This window comes from Microcaecilia unicolor, chromosome 9, assembly GCF_901765095.1.
Source record: "Microcaecilia unicolor chromosome 9, aMicUni1.1, whole genome shotgun sequence".
In the NCBI taxonomy this organism is placed as follows: Eukaryota; Metazoa; Chordata; class Amphibia; order Gymnophiona; family Siphonopidae; genus Microcaecilia; species Microcaecilia unicolor.
The window spans coordinates 122,574,968-122,596,549 of NC_044039.1; the positions used below are offsets into that span (position 1 = coordinate 122,574,968).

Consider the following 21,582-nt stretch of genomic DNA (forward strand, 5'->3'; position numbering starts at 1 on the left):
CAATGATGAATCAACATATAAACTTTTATTGTCAAAAAATGGATACATTTGACTCGATACGGTACAGTGTTTCAGCAACAATGTGCCTTCTTCAGGAGTCTTAGTATGTGCATATATAAAATATGTAAAAGCATATACATGTATATACATACAGAAACAAAATACAAAATGTTATATATTCATTTTCATGTTGTTCTCATATTTTTACCGCCGCTTTGTAAAAGGGGGTAAAAACTATAAACTATAGTTTAAAAGGTTTTGGAAATACTGCCATACTTGCACAGTGATGGTCTGTACAAACAGTGAAAGCTGACAAAGCCAAACGGTGATGAATTCAACAAGAAAAGTCAAAGATTCTATGAAGGTGCATTGTGCAGCTTAGAAAATGAATTAAAACATTCCCATTACCTTTAATTAATAAATTCATCCTTTCCCTCTTACTGCCTGAGAATCCCTCATACGATGTGATGATCGTCCGTTCGTCAACTTCTAATCTCCCTAGTGAAGATCAGCACCATAGACTCTAATACCATGTTGGTTCTTGCCACCTATCTTATTGTACACCACTGGAAAGCTCACAACTTGGTGTTCATGAATGGTGGAGCTACCTTTGTACCATCAAATATGAAGAAAGCGCTGCTTTCAAATCTCGTCTCCTCTCCAGCTTCAAAAAGACTTGGGCACCACTTGAAGAATGTATGCACCTTTATCTCATTTGCCTCTCTGTAATACATTTTGGTGGTGGTCTTGTCCACAAGTTTTTAATTTTTTGTAATTCTGCTTTTACCACTTTGAAAAGTTAAAGATTTGGGGGGGGGTGGGGGGGAATGCTGTATACTGTGCCAGCATATGTTGTAGGACCCAATAGTTACATGGGAAAAACATTCAGCATAAGGGGGTCATACTCAACTGTAAAATATATCATTTAGTGCAAAAAATGTGAAGAAGGATGCTATGTTGGGTTGATGAGCCAGATCCTAAAGACAATAAGCAACTTACTCACGCACCATATTAAACACCACAAAGCTAACCAAGGTGACACCAGGGGTGTTGGGTAAATTCTCTTTCATCAAGTGAGCAAAAAATAACCCATTTAGAGAAATTGCCCCCCAAAACTAACCAGGGTGATACCTTTGTTCAGGAGCACTTTCTAAGACCAGAGCACTGCATCAATGACCTTATGGTCAGGATACTAAAAGGAAATTTTAAAGCAATCCAGGAATGTAAGACCTTTGAAGTTAAAATGATATATTTTGATGCCCATCAAAAGGGCTTAACAAAAGTATAGGTTTCCTATTGTATTATAAACCATAGAATTATATACTGCAGTCGCCCTCTGATCACCTATCCATCTCTCCCAGTTTATCTCCATCCCTACCTTTCCCTATGAGACTGTCATTAGCATGCTTTTATATTTTACTTCTGAATTCTGAAATTTTCATTTGTTTTTGCTAATTTCTGACCCCAAAAATAAGGTATTGCCTTCAAGAACTAGTCAAAAATGCATTGTTAGTCTAGTAAAAAAGTATAAGAACATAAGTGTTGCCATACTGGGACAGACCAAAGGTCCATCAAGCCCAGCATCCTGTTTCCGACAGTGGCCAATCCAGGTTAGAAGTACCTGGCAAGATCCCAAAGAGTACAATACATTTTATGCTGCTTATCCTAGAAATAAGCAGTGGATTTTCCCCAAGTCCATCTTAATAATGGCTTATAGACTTTTTTTTTTTCTTTTTGGAAGTTATCCAAACCTTTATTAAACCCTGCCAAGCTAATTGCTTTTACCACATTCTCTGGCAACGAATTCCAGAGTTTAATTACAAGTTCAGTGAAGAAATATTTTCTCTAGTTTGTTTTAAATTTACTATTTTGTAGCTTCATTGTGTGCCCCCTAGTCCTAGTATTTTTGGAAAGAGCAAACAAGCGATTCAGGTTTACCTGTTCCACTCCACTCATTCTTTTATAGACCTCTATCATATGTGCCCTCAGCTGTCTTTTCTCCAAGCTGAAGAACCCTAGTCACTTTAGCCTTTCCTCATAGGGAAGTCCCATCTCCTTTATCATTTTCGTCACCCTTCTCTGTACCTTTTCTAATTCCACTATATCTTTTTTTGAGATGCAGTGACCAGAATTGCACACAGTATTCAAAGGTGCAGTCGCACCATAAGTACATAAGTAATGCCACACTGGAAAAAGACCAAGGGTCCATCGAGCCCAGCATCCTGTCCACGACAGCGGCCAATCCAGGCCAAGGGCACCTGGCGAGCTTCCCAATGGAGCGATACAAAGGCATGTAGCTATAGTATCATCATCTTTTTTCTGTTTGTTTTTATTTTATCAAGGGTCTGGGACCAAAGAAATACATGCAGTTAACCGGAGCATGCACTTAACCGTTGTGACCCAAAGAAGCTTGACATCTGATAAACATATGTACAGTACTGTTTATTATACATACAGTATACAGTCTCCGTTAACTGACGTTAGGCTTACTTGAAGTAATCAGTCATAGTCCTCTGTACACTCTTGTGTCTGTGAGTTCCATAGAGTACATCTGCCAGACGATAAAAAGTGGCCTCCAGATAGGCCCGCACGATGTTGAGACTCTCCAGCGCTCTTGCAAAAGTGACAGGACGAGGTGGTTGAATTTCATCAGCATGTGCCTCGCTGCTCATTTCATCATCTGTTTCATCAGCCGTTGCCTGCGTGTAGGCGCATATCTCGACATCAGTGCTGTCATCAGCTGTTTGTAGATTGTAATCAACAGCTACGTAGCGATGAAACTCCTCTTTAGTAACATCGGCTGGTATGTCAATAACCTGTTCATCTGACATGTTTGCAACAGCTGCATCTGTTTCGTCCCTCTCCACATACTTAACAAAGCTTGTAGCAGTTCACAATGGTTGCCTGTATAACATGATTCCAGCTTCTTTCTGCATATGTAGGGAATCCAACAGTGATAGATTACGAGCCAGTTCAACAGCACATTTATCCTTGCCAGTCTGATCATCCATAACGCTCATCAGATGACGTAGCACAAGAGCCCGATAATGTTGTTTGAAATTGGCTATTATGCCCTGATCCATAGGTTGGATCAGAGAGGTAGTGTTTGGTGACAGGAAGACCACCTTGGCTTTAGACAACCTCACATCATCACTGTGTGCAGCAGAATTATCACAAAGCAACAAAATCTGATGCTTTTGTGCCCGCATTCTGGTGTCTAACTTCTTTAGCCACTGCTTCCAAATTTCCCCAGTCATCCATGAATTTGCATTAGCCTCGTATGACACAGGAAGTCGCTTAACATTCTTGAAGCAACGGGGCTATTTGCTCTTTCCAATGACGAGTGGTTCCTACTTCTCACTCCCATCCATATTGCAGCAAAGGAGGATCAACAGTCGGTTCTGCAACGTTTTACTTCCTGTAGTTTCGGTTGTTTGAATGCAAGTGTTCCATCAGGAATCACTCGCCAGTATAGACTGTTTTCGTCAGCATTGAAAATATCATGAGGTGCAAACTCGTTCAAGATGGTAGGAAGAACAGAAACAACCCAATTTTCAGCACCAAAGTCATCAGTGTCTTGTTTTTCACCATGCTGTTTCTTGAATTTTATGTTGTTACTCTCCTTCCATCTTTCCAATCATCCAACAGTGGCTTTGAATTCAGTTAATCCAAGACTTTCAGCTAGCTGATTAGCTTTCTCCATAAGCAGTGGACCACTGACAGGAAACTGTCTGCTCCTGACTTGAGAAAACCACCAAAGAAGATCATCTTCTACATCCTCAGCTTTTCCCGCCCATTTTTGTTTCCTGTGTGGATTTGTATTGTTTTGCCAGTCTTCCAGAAGCTGATATTTCTGCTTCAAGATATGTGAAATTTGACTGGGATTGACACCATATTCTTTAGCAATAGATGCTTGACTTTGTTTGTTTTCTAATTTTTTAAGAACTTCTATTTGTTCAGCCAGTGTTAAAGTCTTACAGTTGTGTGACGACGACTCCAGTGTACACTCTTAACATTCTTTCGCTTATTCTGCCTGTGGCAGTTAACCAACAAAATTTCAAATTTACCGCCCCTTTGTCACGTGCCAATCGACTTCCATATTCCGTGCGTACGCTTATGCGGAGTCTTTCCTGCAGAGGAGCGGTCTTAAACCGTGCATATAAGGGAATCTTGCACTTATCAGTGGTGTGCTAAACCAAAGTTTGGCCCCATAGAAATTGATGGCGCCAAAAACGGGACCGAAGTACGACATACAGTTGAACAGATTATGCGCTTATCCAACGTGCATGTAAATGAAGTGCACTGTATTATCTATACAAAGGCATAGTAGGCTCTATGTGCATGCAGCATGCACCAAAACGAGACTACTGCCAGGCTATTGCGCCTGCTGGTGCTAATTTCAGATTTGGTGTGACCATACTACCCGGACAAATTATTTTTTTATTTCCTACCATGTGCAGTGACGCTGGCATTAATTGACAACATGCGCCAACCGATCACCATGCTTTTAGCATGTGAGCCCTTACCACTAGGTCAGTGGGTGGCGTTAAGTGCTGAGGCCATAAATAGGTGCATGGTGGTTTCAGTTTTACTGGAGGCTCTTTTTCTAGCCCATTGAAAAAAAAAATTGCTTTTTCCCCAGACGCAGTAAAAGATGGCCCATGCCAAAAACATCTGCCCACACTACTACAGGCCACTTTTTTCTGTGGCTTAGTAAAAGTACCCCCTCAATCTGCAATAGCCCATTCTTAACATTTCTAAATCTCCTTTTTTTTTTTTAATAGCTTTAATCTTTATTTTGAGCAAAAGAATCAAACATTTTGAGTGTATACCTCCTAGAATCTATGTAGTGCAATTTGAGTTGCATGCGTAATTCAGATCATATTCTGTATTGTGCATGCAACTTAGTTATCTTAAGCCAATCAGTGCTGATAATTACCTATTAAGCAATTATTGACACTAATTGACTTCAATTAGAATTTATTCACACAACTTACTAAGTGTATTCTATAAAGTGATGAGTGTAAATTCTAATGCGTGCTGCTGATAAGGAGCGTGGCCATGGGCGGATTGTGGGTGTTTCTAAAACGTAGCGGGCTGTTAAAGAATACACCTTATGCCTAACTTAGGGGTCCTTTTATAAAGGCATTCTGAAAAATGGCTTGCAGTAGTGTAGGTGCGGGTTTTGGGTGTGCTCCAATCCATTTTTTAGCGCGCCAGTAAAAAGGCCTTTTTTATTTTTGCTGAAAATGGACGTGCAGCAAAATGAAAATTGCCACTCGTCCATTTTGTGTCTGAGACCCGCCAGCCATTGACCTAGTGGTAAAGACTCACGAGGTAACTGGGTGGTAATGACCTACTTGCGCCAAATGCCACTTGGTGCGCACCCAAAAATAAAAAATATTTTTCAGATGCTTGTATTGGATGAGCGCCAAAAATAAAGTTACCGCAAGAGTCATGCAGTAGTCAGGCAGTAACTCCATTTTGGCACGCGTTGAGCGCTCATAGACACTTGCGCAGCTTAGTAAAAGGGACCCCTCAAGTTTTACATATTGTAAATTTCCAGAACTTAGTTGTGTGGACAGGCCCTAGGTGTATTCTATAAACTGCACCTGACTCTGGCCAGTCGGTGGGGATCCATAGAATGTCATTTCCTGAGCACAAATTTAAAAAAGCTAAGTTTTTTTTCAGTTTTTTAGTCACATTTATTGGAATACAAGTGAAGATTGACATTGCAAGTTTTATTTCTTCTTGTAGGGAAGTTTTTTTCTGGCAATCTGAAAAACTCCCTACAACTTTGCTCTTTGAATGTGTATTTAGGATTGAAAGCTTTTTCTTCCCTTATGAGCATACTTTGGTACTTAAGTATCACTATAATTCAAGCTGAGGTGATAAAAGCTTGTGGTAAAGAGTGTAAATAAGACTATTCAGAGTCTCTTCTGTCCTCTATTTTTGTGTTGATTTATATAGTTAAGATTTCGCCACATCTAATCAGCATTTAATCATAATCATGGCCTTGCCGAAATTTAGCTATCCTACATCAGCGGCAGGGTAGAGAAAGATTGTTTAGTAAACCGAGACCAGCAAACAGACCCCACAGAGCTTTTTGGTGCAGCACATGATTTGTTTAAAATTTACGAAATCCGCCTTAGACACTAAAGCAAATCAAGCTGGGATTATAAGAAGTCCTATTTCTGTCGAGAGATGAATGGATGCTGAACCACACGGAGGATGCACTGGAGTAGAACTCTGGTGATGGACAGCGATATTACAAGATGGCAACCAAGGATTGATTTGAGAAAGAATATATAGTTACGGAGTTTGAAGACTCTTTGTGGTGAAGCTAAGTACATATATATTTTTTGCAACCTGGATGCCATTTGTTTGATTTGGAAGCATATTTTTTGTCTTATCTTTATAGACCAAACTTAGAGTTTCATTGGTCATAAAAGGAAATTTGTTGACTAATTGTTGAGTATTTGAACTACTATTTTACAAGACTATTATTGTTTTCCCACTAGTCTAGACATTGCAGACTTTTTTCTCTCAGTGAAACATTAATATGAGAGTTTTTCTCTGCGGTTTCGGGCTGGTGGGTTAGCCTATGATGAGAGCCAGTCAGAGGTGTCCTAATGTAAAGGTACCCTGGGCTTATGAGGCTAGTTATTATCAATGATAATCTATGCGTTCAAATGCTCAATTAGATCTCTATGATTTAGAGCAACTATATATATATATTTTTTTGTTACATTTGTACCCCACGCTTTCCCACTCATGGCAGGCTCAATGCGGCTTACATGGGGCAATGGAGGGTTAAGTGACTTGCCCAGAGTCACAAGGAGCTGCCTGTGCCTGAAGTGGGATTCAAACTAAGTTTCTAATTATAAGAAAATAAACTATATAAAAATAGTAGGAACAGAATGCCATATTCACGTAGGACAGATAAACACACAAAAAGTATAAAGCACAAAACCCCCTATAAAAGACAACTATAGGCATGTCTCCCGTACTGGATTCTTTACAGTAGTGGATCACAGAAACTAAGCTAAGTATTATTGTTTTAAAAAGCCGAATGCCAAATTTAATAAATGAGTTTTAAGGTCCATCTTGAATTGCTGTAAAGAGGTTTCTTTTCTAATGGAAAGTGGTAAAGAATTCCACAAAAACAGAGCAGTAAAATAAAAGGCACTATATTGAGTATACATAACTTTAATGGGCTATAAAATAACAGAATTTTGAAAACTTGGGTAACCATGGAATTTCCTCTTAACTGATACTTTACTCTCCAAGATTTATTTCTAGGAAAGCAAAAGGATTCTGGAATGAATTAGTGTTGTGATCTGGATCTGATTCAACCATATTCTTAATTGTCTTGCCCTCAATAAGCTTTTTCTTGTCTTGTTAATAATGAAGAATGATTGGCACTGAATAGTTGTGGATTTATTAGTGTTGTCAGTTGAAACAGTGGAAGAAAAGGTCTAGTAGAGCCATAGATTTTAGGGTGTATATTTTTCATCTCTCGAGTTAGCTCACAATACCACCTCTTCTTGGTTTTGTTTCATAGATGTGGAAGACCTGTTATCTTCACTTAAGCATATTCAGCACGCCTTGGTAGACTCTCAGAGCCAAGAGGATGTGTCTCTCCTGTTACAGCTCATCCATAATACAGATTTCCAAAATGCCTTTAAGATCCATAACGCTGTGGCAGTGCACATGAATAAAGCCAGCCCACCCTACCCTATCACTTCCAGCGTACAAGAACTAACGCAAGAGGTATGTATAAACATACAGAGATCAGACACCATAAATCTACCAGTTATGAATGAATAGCCCACAATTAGTGAAAACTGTATTTTACTAGCACTCAGAGAGAGAAAATTATTTTCAGACCTAACATTTGTAGTTGGTACATGTGACTTTCCAGTCAGCACGTTTCAGTGCCTGTTAGAATTTGGTGCAGTGCTATTCCAGTCGAGTAGATTTTCTAGTAACAAGCAGGATTGAAGCACACACTCCCAAGACAGAACAGCTCTTCCTGATCTCAGAAATAAGAGTGTAAAGGTCTGAGCATGTGTGGCCTTTCTACTTAGCAGTCTCCTCAGTTTTGAGTTTTGTTGTCCCTCTCCCCCCCCCCCCCCCCCCCCCCCCGGGTTAATCGGACATGAAAACAGCGCTTTCCTGTTACTGAAGGTTTCTTTGCTCATATGTCTTCTGATGTCTTTCGTCATTAAAATATTCTTTCCTTTTGTTATTTTTATTTTCCCTGCGGAAGATATTACAGGTGAAGCTGTCCTCAGTGAGGCTGAAAGATCAGAATTTCAACGCACACTCCACTTGCCTTATCTGTCTTGGTGCAGGCCATAACCAGGCTAAGTGTAGGCACTGAGGAAGGATGTCTTTGCAAGCTTGAAAGTATTGCCTTTCTCAACCTCGCAATGATGAGGCTAAGAAGAGGTTCCTGCTTGCACAGGCAGAGAGAAGGTCTTGTGCACTAACTGAATCTGTGCACTCCAGTAGATCCTCCTCTGTAGCTGTTGCTTCTGCCTCCATGTGCAGTGGATTTAAGTGTTAAGCCACAACGAAGCAGCACCAAAAATATTCTGAACTGGTGCATGTCTTGACTGAGACTTCAATGCTTAAAGCGCAGTCACCTTTGCATACTCGCACATGCCTGAGATTAAGGCAATGTAAATGTGCTCTCTAAAGTGCTGGAGCTGTGCTGGCACCTAACGGCAGGTGGTCCTCGGGGCATAACCTCTAAACGCAAACCAACACAGGCTTCCCCTGCCCTATCTGTACCATATAAATGCTTCAATAAGACCTTCACACTTAGCTTTTTCTTCCCTCAGCTCAGATGTCAGCTGCCTCCTGTACTGCACACCAACACAGATCGTCAGACTTCTCCTGCAGCACAGGAACCAGTGTACACTGATCTGTCCAGCACGGATGTCTTGTTCTCCAGTTGTAGTGCAGGCTTTTAAATTTATGGCATCTGTGCAACGATCTTCAGCCCAATTTCAGCCAGCATCGGTTCTGGTAGCTGGTATCTATTTTCAGTTTCACTGCCTCACTAGTGGAGCTATATTTCTACAAAAATGTTCAATGATTTTGCAAGGGCCACTATAAAAGTGTTCCATCAGTCTAATATCAGAAACTGAGAGAAACCCAAGAATCTCAATCCACGGGCATTGCCCCTGCTCACAAAGACACCCATTCATCTTAAGATCAAATAATATTTCTGCAATCCATCCCTTCCTCATGTTTGCAGTGAATCGTCATATGAAGGTTTTTAGCACGTGGCTTAATGTTTAAGGCTTGCATGAAGATGTTCATATTAGGCTCTCAGATGCAGTTTGCACCGGTGATCTCCTTTTTGGCAATAAGGTTAAAGAGGCTGTAGACACCATAAGGAATCGCTGTTCTACTTTATAGTATGTCTCATGAGCAGCTCCATTGTGTCTGTATCATCTAGATGAGCAAGTACAACCATATCGTGGAGATATCTGACATTCCAGGAGAAATTGTTTTCTAAACCCCTCCAGAAAGAAAGAGGGAAATTAAATTAGCAGCCGCCTTCTTTTTTATTTTTTTTATTTTTTTTTATTTTACTGTCTTTTCTAATTACACCCTTTTTCCTTACAGAGTATACATCTTATATTTACCTGTAGGGCGTTAGACGCTGTCTTTCTTCGGGAGTGGAAGAAAATTTACAAGAGATTCCTGGGTTCTCATCAGTGTCAAAATGAGCTACCACCTCGGATTTCTGTCACTTCCACCTGAAAGACCCCTATCCCTGTCTCAACTACCTCAAACCCAAGTCTGCTTGCCATGGGAAGAAGATAAACTCTGACAGTTAACTCAATAGAACCTGCTCCATCTGAAGGAAGGAAATTATGGCTTCTGTTTAATAACTTCCTGATTATCAAGAAAGCAGGAAGGTTATGGCCTATTTTAGACCTCGGGGATCTTGGCCTGTTCCTATGTAAAGAGAATTTCAAAATGAAATCTTGTCTACACAACAAATGGAGATTGGCTGGGCTTGCTGAATTTTGAGGATACCTATACACTTGTCCCAACTTTAGAAAGTATCTAATTTCCTTTTGCATACTATTACCAAAACAGTCGTCCTCTCAGCCCCTAGAGTTTCACCAAATGCCTTGTGGTTGTAGCAGCTCACCTACATAGACAGACATCTGGTCTTTCCATACATTGACTAGTTTCTGCTGGTACCTTTCTCAGAAGTCATTGCATGTTTTCCTCAGAAAGTGACTGCAAGAATTTTGGTATTAAGCGTTATATCAAGTTAATAAGTCCAATCCAATGCAGTGGGAACATAAGCAGCAGACAGATGCACAAAACCAGAAGAGGGTGTTTCCCCTACGTATATTTCTGTTTTTCTCTTGTAGGCACGGTGTGATATGTAGTTTGCCTTTGAAAATTTGGGCTGGAGAAGGCAACTAGAACAAATGTAATTGTGTACATACCAAGTAGAAGGAAGTTTTCAGCCTATGGAATTTACCCAGGTAACTTTTCAGTTACCTGTACAAATTTCTTTGAAAATTTTTCTAATATTACTTCTACTTGTTCTATGTTCTTCCAAGACACAAAAATAAAAAAAGGCATAAAGTTTCTTCCATTTGTGAAGCCTTTTTGACACACAATTTTGCTTATGTAAACCACTATGGTGATCTTTTTTGAATAGAGATGTATCAAAGAAATAAGCTACTATTCCTACTAAGTCTACTTAGATTTATATCTTGGATACATCACTTGTAAATTGTACTCTTTGAGCAATCCAACCTTGGCATTTCTGGTTTACACTAGAGGTGGTGGACCATGAAAGTGACTTACTCAGCTTCTTGTATTCTTAGCCCATATCTTTATTCTTTATACACATATGCTGTACCGCTTTGACTGATATTCAGAGCTAAGCGGTGTATAGCCTAAGATTACAAATAACACAAAAGTTTTAAGAAAAGTAACTACAATATCGGATAGGATAGTAGGGAAAAGTGGACCTAACGGACATACTAGACTAACCTGAGGAAAAAAACAAAAAGGTCAAGAAAGAGAATGTGGCCAGAAGAGGGGAAAAAAATCTGGGAACATCGAGTCGCATAGGCCCCAACACAATCAGTGTTCAAAAGCCTGTCCAAACAAACAAGTTTGTAATTCTACTTTAAATTTGGGGAGTGGGAGATTATTTCCTGGTTCTTGCCATGTGGAACAAAAGGCAGAGTGGTGAATAGACTTGTTCTTAGCAGCTTTAGGGCCAGGAAGTACTAGTGTATGGTTGTTGATAGACCAGAGAAGTCACTGTGTAGAGTACGGTATTATTAAAGTAGATAAATAGGAAGGAGATCCTAGATGGAACAATTTAAATGTAATATGAGTACCTTGTATTGTACCCGTAAACGTACTTGGAAGCCAATGATTACTTTTGAGGAGTGGAGAAACGGAATCAAATTTTTTAGCATGTCTAATGAGCCGAATGACCATATTCTGAAGGGTTTGAAGATTTTTCTTTTTTATGGCAGTCTGAGGTAATCCAGTGAAGACAATATTGCAATATTCTAATTTCAATATTAACTAGGGTAAAGGAACGCTTTCAGTTGGAGGGACCACACAAACCAACGTATGATCCTTTCCTTTTTTCCATCAAGGTTTCAGGTGCTGATGCCATTTGGGACAAATGGGTAAGACCATTACTCCAGCACCCCACTGCATTCTGTTGTCTGTGGTTCTAACCACTAGGCCCTCCACACAAAGCATGTATTTGCCTAGTCCCTGTGCTCATTCATGAACTTTTTTTTTTTTATTGCTGTCATGCCTAGAACTAGGCCCTGTACTGTTCTCTGTGCTACTCTCAAGAAGTGAAATATGAGAAAAAGACCATGAATGAATGGAGATAGGGCAGCATGTGAACAGTGATTTGACCCTGTGGGGAAGAGGGATAAGCAAAGAAGTAAATAAGTGTTCGTAATAGGGGCCCACCAATGTTTTGTTTACCTAGGACCCAATATAGTGTTAAGCCCTATTCATATCTTCACTTATTACTATTGCTTGGACCAGTCTTCAGGGAGAGTGTTTTTGTTTGAGCTGTGCTGATTAGCTTATCTTTGTAAGTTCTGCATCAGTTGTCTGTGAACAGCCACTCCTAACAATGGACAAATTATAATATTGAACAGCTCTGAGCTTGGAAGTCAATCTTGCTTGTTGACAAAAAAACAAAATGCTTACTTTGTAACGGGTGTTTTCCATAAGCAGCAGAATTAGGCACATGGTCCCTCCCACATTCCTTAAGCAGAGACTTGAGAGACAACTGAATGTGAGAAGAATGTGTAAACTTTGCACATAGTTGTGAGGAGAGGTTCTGTCTTGGCACTGTGCAGTGTTGCCTGAGTAATTCTGCTGTCTGCACAAAATAGCTGTTACAGATAAGCAACTTAGCTTTCCTTAAAAGTGAACAGTACCTTAAGTTGTTAAATCATGGTATTTAAGTTAAACCAAAAATAAAAAAAGTGTGCTACAAGAAATGAATAACATGATGCAAACAATGTCAGCAGGCCAAAAGCTGAGCCATATTTTGTGATTTCTCGCGTTATAAATTCCTGCATTATCTGTATGATCTTCAAATCACAGACCGTTTTTTCTCTAATTCCATGTAAAATGTTTTGGTTTAATTGACACTGCCCAGTCATCGCAACAATCCTTGACCAGGATTCGTGCACTTGGGCTTCTTCCAAAACACTGCAATGCTGAGCCCTAAATGTGGCTTTTTGGTGTTGGTGCTGTATGCAGTGAATGGAACAGGCTTCCTTCGGAATTGAATCCAAATTCTCTGCATGACAACATAGAAGACTGCCATTGAGCCACTAACTGGATTTTCATTTTTTATTTTTCTAATGTTAAAAACTGCACTGACATAACCCAGGAATGAATGCTCTTCACCTGATATTCAGCTATATTGGTCAGTGTTTGATTTAAATGCCAGCTGCTGTAGGTTTCTTTATAACTAGGTATTTAACACCAGTGTCCAGATACTGACTTTTACTGAATATCCAGGTAGAATGACGAGTTCCATCGCTATCAGGTTAACAGTGATATTCAGTCTACTAACTAGATTCCTGTTTAGCTCAACTTTTTTGTTGCCATCAGGGAAGTCTGTTTCTCCAAAGACCAGCAGGATAGTAAGTCTCTTCATTATGGGCAATGTCACAGAAGGAGCTTGCATAGAAGCTTCTCCAGCTTATAAAGCAGGGTCGCTGAGAGACAGAACTGGCCCCGGGGCAGGGCTGCCCCAGCCGCTGCCTCCCTCCACTCAGGATGCAGCTGCCGCCATCCCCCCACTTGCTCAGGCTGCCTCCCCCTGGCGCTAGGGTCTCTGTCTCTCTTGCTTCTGTGTGCCGGGACCAATTTAACGTGTTAGTGCAATCTCCTGGATCCCGACAGGAGAGAGACAGACCCTGGCACAGGGCCCCCCTTGGAGGCCAGGCCCAGGGAATTCCCCCCCCCCCCCCCCCCCCCCCCGCGGCTCTAACCAAGCTTGGTTCTTGCTACGTGCCACTTCCCTCCTGCTGCTGCTGTTGCACAGGGTCACCTCAGTCTTTGTCGTTCTGCAGAGCTGCTTGAACACACGTCACTGGAACGCGTTTCAAGATGGCTTTTCTTAACTGATAAACATTTATTGTAATTTATTTTCTTATGTCCTATCACTGCCATGCAGTATTTCTTACCATTAGTGTCTTAGTCAGGCTTTTGGTCGTTCTCAAATTTCCTTTATTTCTTCACATTGCCCGATACAGCCTTCAGTGAGGTCCTCTGGCTCCCAGTCGAGGTATTGATTTTCAGAATTGAGTCATTTGATTTTGCAGTGTTTGATTTCCCAGACAAGATGTCCCAGAAAAAAAAGCCCCCAGTGGCTTTAGGAAGTGCACCCCGTTGCAGTGCCTTGGAACCTCACCATCATTTCTAATCTAGCTCGTGAATTCTCACTTTGAGCAACTAGATACCTATGAACTGAAGTCCTTGACCTTGGAAGGTCTTATTTTTGGATGTGGTGACTTTAGCTCTCAAAGTAAGCAAGCTACAGGCTCTAGTGACTAATCCATCTTATACTAAATTCATTTAACAGAACATATGAACAGCCATACTGGGTCAGACCAATGGTCCATCTAGCCCAGTATCCTGCTTCCAACAGTGGCCAATCCAGGTCACAAGTACCTGGTAGAAACCTAAATAGTAGCAGCATTCATTGCTACCAATCCTAGGGCACACAGTGGTTTCCTCATGTCTATCTCAATATGGTGGTACCCCGTTATAACACACCACACAATAATGCAAACCCGCTTATAACACGATCATGTCTTGCCTCCCTTTTTTTTTACATACAGTTCCTCTGTCAGCAGTGTCTAGCTACACTTGGATGGGGCCCTCTCTCCATGTCTGCATGAAATCCACTGGCTTTTCTCCAGAGGACATGCGGTTAGCTGATGAGGCATTAAAAAATTTGAACATGTGCATAATGATATCTTGTCTTGTTGGGTTTCAGTTCATAATGAGTGCTCCACTTAGAAGCATGTGACAGATGAAGAAATTGAGGAAAATGTGCATCAAAAGGTCACAGCCAAAAAATCAGAAGACAACACTAATGATGAGGAAAGATGATGATGTTCATCCTTCTCCACCAAAAGTGTCAGAGGCTATAGAACGTCTTAAGACAGATTTGAGATGGCTAAAAACCCAGAATGTGGACAGCATTAAAATTTTACAGCTCTTTTGGTTCAATTGTCTTCATGTTACATTGACCCTGATATAACACAGCCTGCAATTTTTCATAGTCGGCATGTGTTTTAACAAATTTGAATAGTTTTGTGCCTTCTACAAATTTAATCACCTCACTTGTTCCAAGTTCCCAATCATTTATAAATATGTTAAATAATATCGGTCCCAGTACAGATCCGTGTGGCACTCCACTATTAATTCTCCTCCATTGAGAAAAATAGCCATTTAACCTTACCCTCTGTTTTCTGTCCAATAACCAATTCCTAATCCACAATAGAACATTGCCTCCTATCCCATGACTTTTAATTTTCTCTGGAGTCTGTCATGAGGAACTTGTCAAAAGCTTTCTGAAAATCTAGATACACTACATCAATCGGCTCACCTTATCCACATGTTTGTTCATTTCTTCAAAGAAATTAAGCAAATTGATGAGGCAGGACTTCCCTTGACTGAACCCATGCTGACTCTGTTCCATTTAACCATGTTTGTCTATGTGTTCTGTAATTATTTATAATAGTTTCCACTATTTTGCCCTGCACTGAAGTCAGGCTTACCGGTCTAATTTCCTGGATCAACCCGAAACCCTTTTTAAAGATCGGTGTTAAATTGACCAGTCTTCAGGCACAATGGGTAATTTTAATGACAGGTTACAGATCATTAACAGGAGATCAACAATTTCATGTTTGAGTTCTTTCAGTACCCTGGGGTGTATGCCACCCAGTCCAGATTTGTCACTTAACGTGTTGATGTGGCACAGTGGGTCTTCCATGTTCACCAAGATTTCTTTGAATTCCTCTGCGTTATCACCATTGAAAGAATAGTACAGGCAGATCTCTTACATCTTCTTCTATAAAGACCAAGGCAAAGAATTCATTCAGTCTCTCTGAACCACTGTATATATACTATACAATGTTGTCCTCCCTGAGTGCCTCTTTTGCTCCTTGATGATCTAGCAGCTCCACAGTTTCCCTGAGAAAGTAGTTACTGTGAGCTTTTGCTTCTGTGGCAAATTCCTCTTTATATTTTTTTAGACTTGCTTTTAATCTATAATTATACAAATAAAGATAACTTTGTCCAGAAATAGGAGACATTTTACAGAAAATATTAACCAGTAAAATATCGTCGGTAGAAAACATTTTTTTTTAATTAAAGATAAAGATCACCCATCAAGCCCCCAAATAGAGATTGGAGAGCCCACTTCCAGAAATCAGAAGGGGAGAGTCATTTATCAGGGTCTTTCGGTTTCATCACTTATCAGAAAAATGCATCTTGTTGTCCTTGAACATCTGTTACAGGTGAGTCACTGCTGTTAGGGAGAGCATTTTGTGAAAACTAGGAATTGGGATTTTCTATTGTTGGCCAATCAAGTGGAATTGATTGTCAAAAAAGCTGTTCATGATTGGTACAGCGGCTATTTTCTGGAACAAAGAGGCCTATTTATTTACAGAAGCTTTGACTGTATCTAATTTATTTGATGGCAGACTGCAGTTTTTAGAGAGAGTAACACTAGTAATTCTGGGAAGAGAAGTTAACTGTGACTTTAATTTGTGGTGCAATATCATTTGGGGCATCAATATGGTTGGAATTTTTTTTTTGTTTTACTGCTGAGCACATTTTATGTGAGTTAACATGATAGGATGACATAGATTTCTTTTTTATATTGTATTTGGTTTGGGTATGTCGTATATTTGTAAATCACTGTAAATTTTTAATACATCAAGACGTGTTAAAATAAATGACTTGATCTGTGGAGGATATTGAAAGTGGCTATTTCCATATTTTATTTAGGTTTATCCACACATTCTCATTTAATCCATAGAGCAGATTGTATAAACAGAATTAAATAATTCAGTTATATAGATAATTATAGCAAGCAATTTATCACCCTCTGACCCTGCCCCCACCCCTTTATTAAATTTAAATCTTACCTATATTCTTATTCCTCTGACCCAAGGCACAGTGGTGGGGGGGGGGGGTTCCAGTGAATCAAATTCCTAAAATATTCTTTCTGATATAACTATTTATATAACATCAGTCTTGAAAATGGGTCTTTGTGGCACAGTTTTGCTGAGGGCTTAGATTAGATTGTTCCCCAGCTAAGATCGAAGAATTTTTACTTCAGCTGTTTTCCTTTTAAACAAAGATTAAATTTTGAAAACCATGTGATTGTGAGACACCAGAAAAATCCTTTGTTTTTCCAAAATGCCTACAACATTGTAGGTTTAAATTGTGATAAGTGTACTGATTTTCTGCTCACTGTGTTGAAGGACACATACATAAATAACTTCCTTTCTTTTGTAAACCAACATGCTAAATTTAGTGCCCCATTTACTAACCCATGGTAAAATTTGCAGTTACTGTGATTTAACATGGAATTATACCATACAGTAGCTACAAATTTAACATGGCATGGTTTTGTTTTTTTATTGTGGGTTATGCATTAACATTCAGATAACTGTACAGTACCTGTTCTTGCTTAATATGGAAGTATGTAGCACCTTCTAATAAGGAGATGTTACGTGGGCCCACATTAATGCTGCGTTAGGCAGTTAGCACATACGCAACAAGTCGGAAAAACTGACTGAATACGAGTCAGAAAAACTGAATGAAATCTCTATGAACCTGGAGGATGTAATGGGGCAATTTGACAAATTGAAGAGTATCCAATCTCCTGGACCGGATGGTATCTATCCCAGAGTACTGATAGAATTGAAAAATGAACTTATGGAACTGTTGTTAGTAATGTGTAATTTATCTTTAAAATCAAGTATGGTACCGCAAGATTGTAAAGCTGATTTTTAAAAAAAGATTCCAGAGAAGATCTGGGAAATTATAGACCGGTGAGCCTGACGTCAGTGCCGGGCAAAATGGTAGAGATTATTATAAAGAACAAAATTACACAGCATATTCAAAAGCACGGATTAATGAGACAGTCAGCATGGATTTAGTGAAGGGAAATCTTGCCTCACCATTCTATTACATTTCTTTGAAGGGGTGAACAAACATGTGGATAAAGGTGAGCTTGTTGATATTGTGTATCTGGATTTTCTGAAGGGGTTTGACAAAGTACCTGATGAAAGACTCCAGAAAAAATTGGAGAGTCATGGGATAGGAGGTAGTGTCCTATTGCAGATTAAAAACTGGTTAAAAGATAGAAAACAGAGAGTAGGGTTAAATGGTCAGTATTCTCAATGTAGAAGGGTAGTTAGTGGGGTTCCCCAGGAGTCTGTGCTGGGACCGCTGCTTTTTAACATATTTATAAATGACCTAAAGGTGGGAGTAACTAGTGAGGTAATTAAATTTGCTAACAACACAAAGTTATTCAATGTTAAATCGCGAGAGGATTGTGAAAAATTACAAGAGGACCTTATGAGAATGGAAGACTGGGCGTCTAAATGGCACATAACGTTTAATGTGAGCAAGTGCAAAGTGATGCATGTGGGGAAAGAGGAACCCAAATTATAGTTACGTAATGAAAGGTTCCACGTTAGGAGTCACTGACCATGAAAGGAATCTAGGTGTCGTCGTTGATGATACGTTGAAACCTTCTGCTCAGTGTGCTGCGGCAGCTAAGAAAGCAAATAGAATGTTAGGTATTATTAGGAAAGGAATGGAAAATAAAAATGAGGACGTTATATTGCCTTTGTATCGCTCCATGGTGTGACCGCACCTTGAATAGTGTGTTCAGTTCTGGTCACCGCATCTCAAAAAACATATAGTGGAATTAGAAAAGGTGCAGTGAAGGGCGACAAAAATGATAAAGGGGATTGGATGACTTTCTTATGAGGAAAGGCTAAAGTGGCTAGGGCTCTTCAGCTTGAAGAAAAGGCGGCTGAGGGAAGATATGATAGCGGCCTATAAAATAATGAGTGAAATGGAAAGGTAGACGTGAAGCGTCTGTTTCCATATCATCATGCTGATCAATCCATAGACTGGTGGGTTGTGTCCATCTACCAGCAGGTGGAGATAGAGAGCAATCCTTTTGCCTCCCTATATGTGGTCATGTGCTGCCGGAGATTCCTCAGTATGTTCTCTATCTCAGCAGGTGGTGGTCACACACAGCAGCAGCTCTGGCTAGGTCTCCAAGCCTAATTTTTAGGTTTTGTTGAGTACCTGGGGTTGAGGGCTCTTCTTGAGCAAGTGCAAACCTGGTGGCGCCAGGTCCCTCCTTTTCTCCCCCCTCCCGCTGGCTCCGTTAAAAAAAAAATAAAAAATTTTGGACGTCCTTAAAGGCGTTTATTTCGACGTTTATTTAAACGTTTATTGCAGCTACTCACTGGGACACCAGGTCGTTACAGCTCGGAGCGAGAAGCAGGTAATTTTTACCTTTTTATAGCGGGCAGGGGGTTCCCCGATCGATCTCCACGTGGCCTATGGCGTCGGAGGGCGAGGGCGCGAAGAATCGCTCCCCGGACCACGTGTGCGCTTCTAGCGGGGATGCGGGGGTCTTAAAGTCTGATTCGCCCTTGTTGGGTGTCAGTTCGGAGGCCGGTCAGTGTCCCGGGTCTTCCTCCGGTGCGGCGGTTTTTCCCGCCATAAACGCCCATCCCCCGCTGCTCGCCTCCGCCATCTTGGCCGGCCACGCTGCTCGGACGGCTTCTTCTTGGGCCGCCCTTGAGCTGGGAGACGTTAATGCCATGGCCGCCCTTGATTTGGGCGACGGCAAAAAAGCGGCTAAAGTTAAGCGCCGTTCTTCCCGTGCGGCTCCTTCGCGGAGTGTCGCGCCGGACGCCATCTTGGATGTGCAGCATGTTTCTCCCCCGCTCTTGCGAGCGCCGGTTGAGGGTGCGTCTAGGGCTGTGGCCCAGGCTGCTGAAGTGCATAGTCTGGGGGGTTTCTCCCCCGAGTTTATTTTGCTGCTGCATCAGGCCTTCCTTATGCAAAACGCTGCCCCTTCTCCCTTGTCCGATAAAGGGGTTGAGGCCCCCGGAAGTAAACGCCCTCAGGTGGATTCCCAGGCCTTAGAGGACTCTGTTTCCTCTGATGTAGATGAGGGCAGCGTATCTCCCAACGGTCCTTTGGGGATTCCTTGGAGGAGACGGATTCCCGCTCGGATGGAGCGAATGACCCCTCTGCAGCGCGGATCTTTCGCTCAGAGGATTTGCCCAACCTGTTAGTGCAGGCCATGAGCATTTTGAAGATTTCCTCTCCAGAGGACGTTTCTCCCTCAGTCCCTGTTGGCTCCGCCATTATGCTGGGGACGAAGCGCCCGCCTAGAACCTTCCACGTGCATGATGCCATGCACACCTTAATTTCGGCTCAATGGGATGTCCCGGAAGCGAGCCTCAAAGTGGCTAGGGCTATGTCCCGCCTCTATCCTTTGCCTGAAAGTGAACGGGAGGGCTTTCTTTGGCCTACCGTGGATTCTTTAATCACTGCGGTGACTAAGAAAACGGCGTTGCCGGTGGAAGGTGGCACGGCCCTAAAGGACGCCCAAGACAGAAGATTTGAGGCGGCCTTAAGGTCGTCCTTCGAGGCGGCTGCTTTGAGTTTGCAGGCCTCAGTTTGCAGCTCCTATGTGGCCAGGGCGTGCCTGACGATTGTGCAGCGGGCTTCCCCCTCGGATCCTTCCTTGAGGGCTGATTGGCCGGCCCTGGAATCGGGCTTGGCTTATTTGGCAGACTTACTGTATGATGTCTTGAGAGCCTCGGCTAAAGGTATGGCTCAGAGAGTCTCTGCGCGGCGGTGGCTTTGGCTGAAACATTGGTCTGCTGACCACGCCTCTAAGTCCCGCCTGGCTAAGTTGCCTTTTAAAGGCAAGCTGCTCTTTGGGGTCGAGCTGGACAAGATTGTGACCGATCTCGGCACGTCTAAGGTCAAGAGGTTACCAGAGGTCAGGGCTCGGGCCAGTGCTCGCCCCGGTATCTCCAGAGGACGGTTTCAGGAAGCCCGTCGGTACCGCCCGGGCAAGTCGGGCTCCTCTGTCCCCTCTTCCTTCAAGAGGAACTTCTCCCCCAAGCAGCATTCCTTTCGCAGAGACCGCCGTCCCGGAGGTGCGCCCTCCGGTCCTTCCCCAGGGTCTCGTACCCAATGACGGGGTCCTGGTCCATGGCCCAGTGCAGATTGGAGGACGCCTGTCCTCGTTTCTGGGCGAGTGGACCAGGGTAACTTCAGACGCTTGGGTGCTGGAAGTCATCAGAGACGGCTACAAGCTAGAGTTCTGCCGACCCTTAAGAGACGGGTTTGTACTCTCTCCCTGCAAGTCTCCGGTCAAAGCTGTGGCAGTGCAGCAGATCTTGGACAATCTGATCCGCCTGGGTGCGGTCGTTCCGGTGCCAGAAAATCAGCTTGGCAAGGGACGTTACTCCATTTACTTTGTGGTACCAAAGAAAGGAGGTTCTGTACGGCCTATCCTCGACCTCAAAGGGGTCAATCGGGCCTTGAAAGTTCGGCACTTTCGAATGGAGACTCTCCGCTCTGTTATAGCGGCAGTAAAGGCAGGGGAGTTCCTGGCATCCTTGGACATCAAGGAAGTGTATTTGCATATTCCCATCTGGCCTCCTCATCAACGCTTTCTGCGTTTTGCAGTCCTGGGCCGACACTTCCAGTTCAGAGCCCTCCCGTTCGGGTTGGCTACTGCTCCGCGGACCTTCTCCAAAGTAATGGTGGTCATCGCGGCCTTCCTGCGAAAGGAAGGAGTACAAGTCCATCCTTATCTGGACGACTGGTTGATCCGAGCCCCCTCTTATGCAGAGTGCGGCAAAGGACCGGGTGATTGCTCTTTTGAGCTCCCTGGGGTGGATCATCAACTGGGAGAAAAGCCAGCTGCGCCCGACTCAGTCCCTGGAGTATCTGGGA

At 42.1% G+C, this 21,582-nt stretch overlaps 1 protein-coding gene across 3 annotated transcripts in view; it reads left to right on the forward strand.

Moving 5' to 3' along the window:
• MPP5 (membrane palmitoylated protein 5) overlaps positions 1–21,582 on the forward strand; it is a 211,368-nt gene that overhangs the window by 103,454 nt on the left and 86,332 nt on the right. For all 3 annotated transcript variants that reach the window (XM_030214105.1, XM_030214106.1, XM_030214107.1), the window contains one exon: positions 7,565–7,773. In XM_030214105.1, coding sequence (XP_030069965.1) covers positions 7,565–7,773 — 209 coding nt within the window. The remainder of the gene's footprint in view (positions 1–7,564; positions 7,774–21,582) is intronic.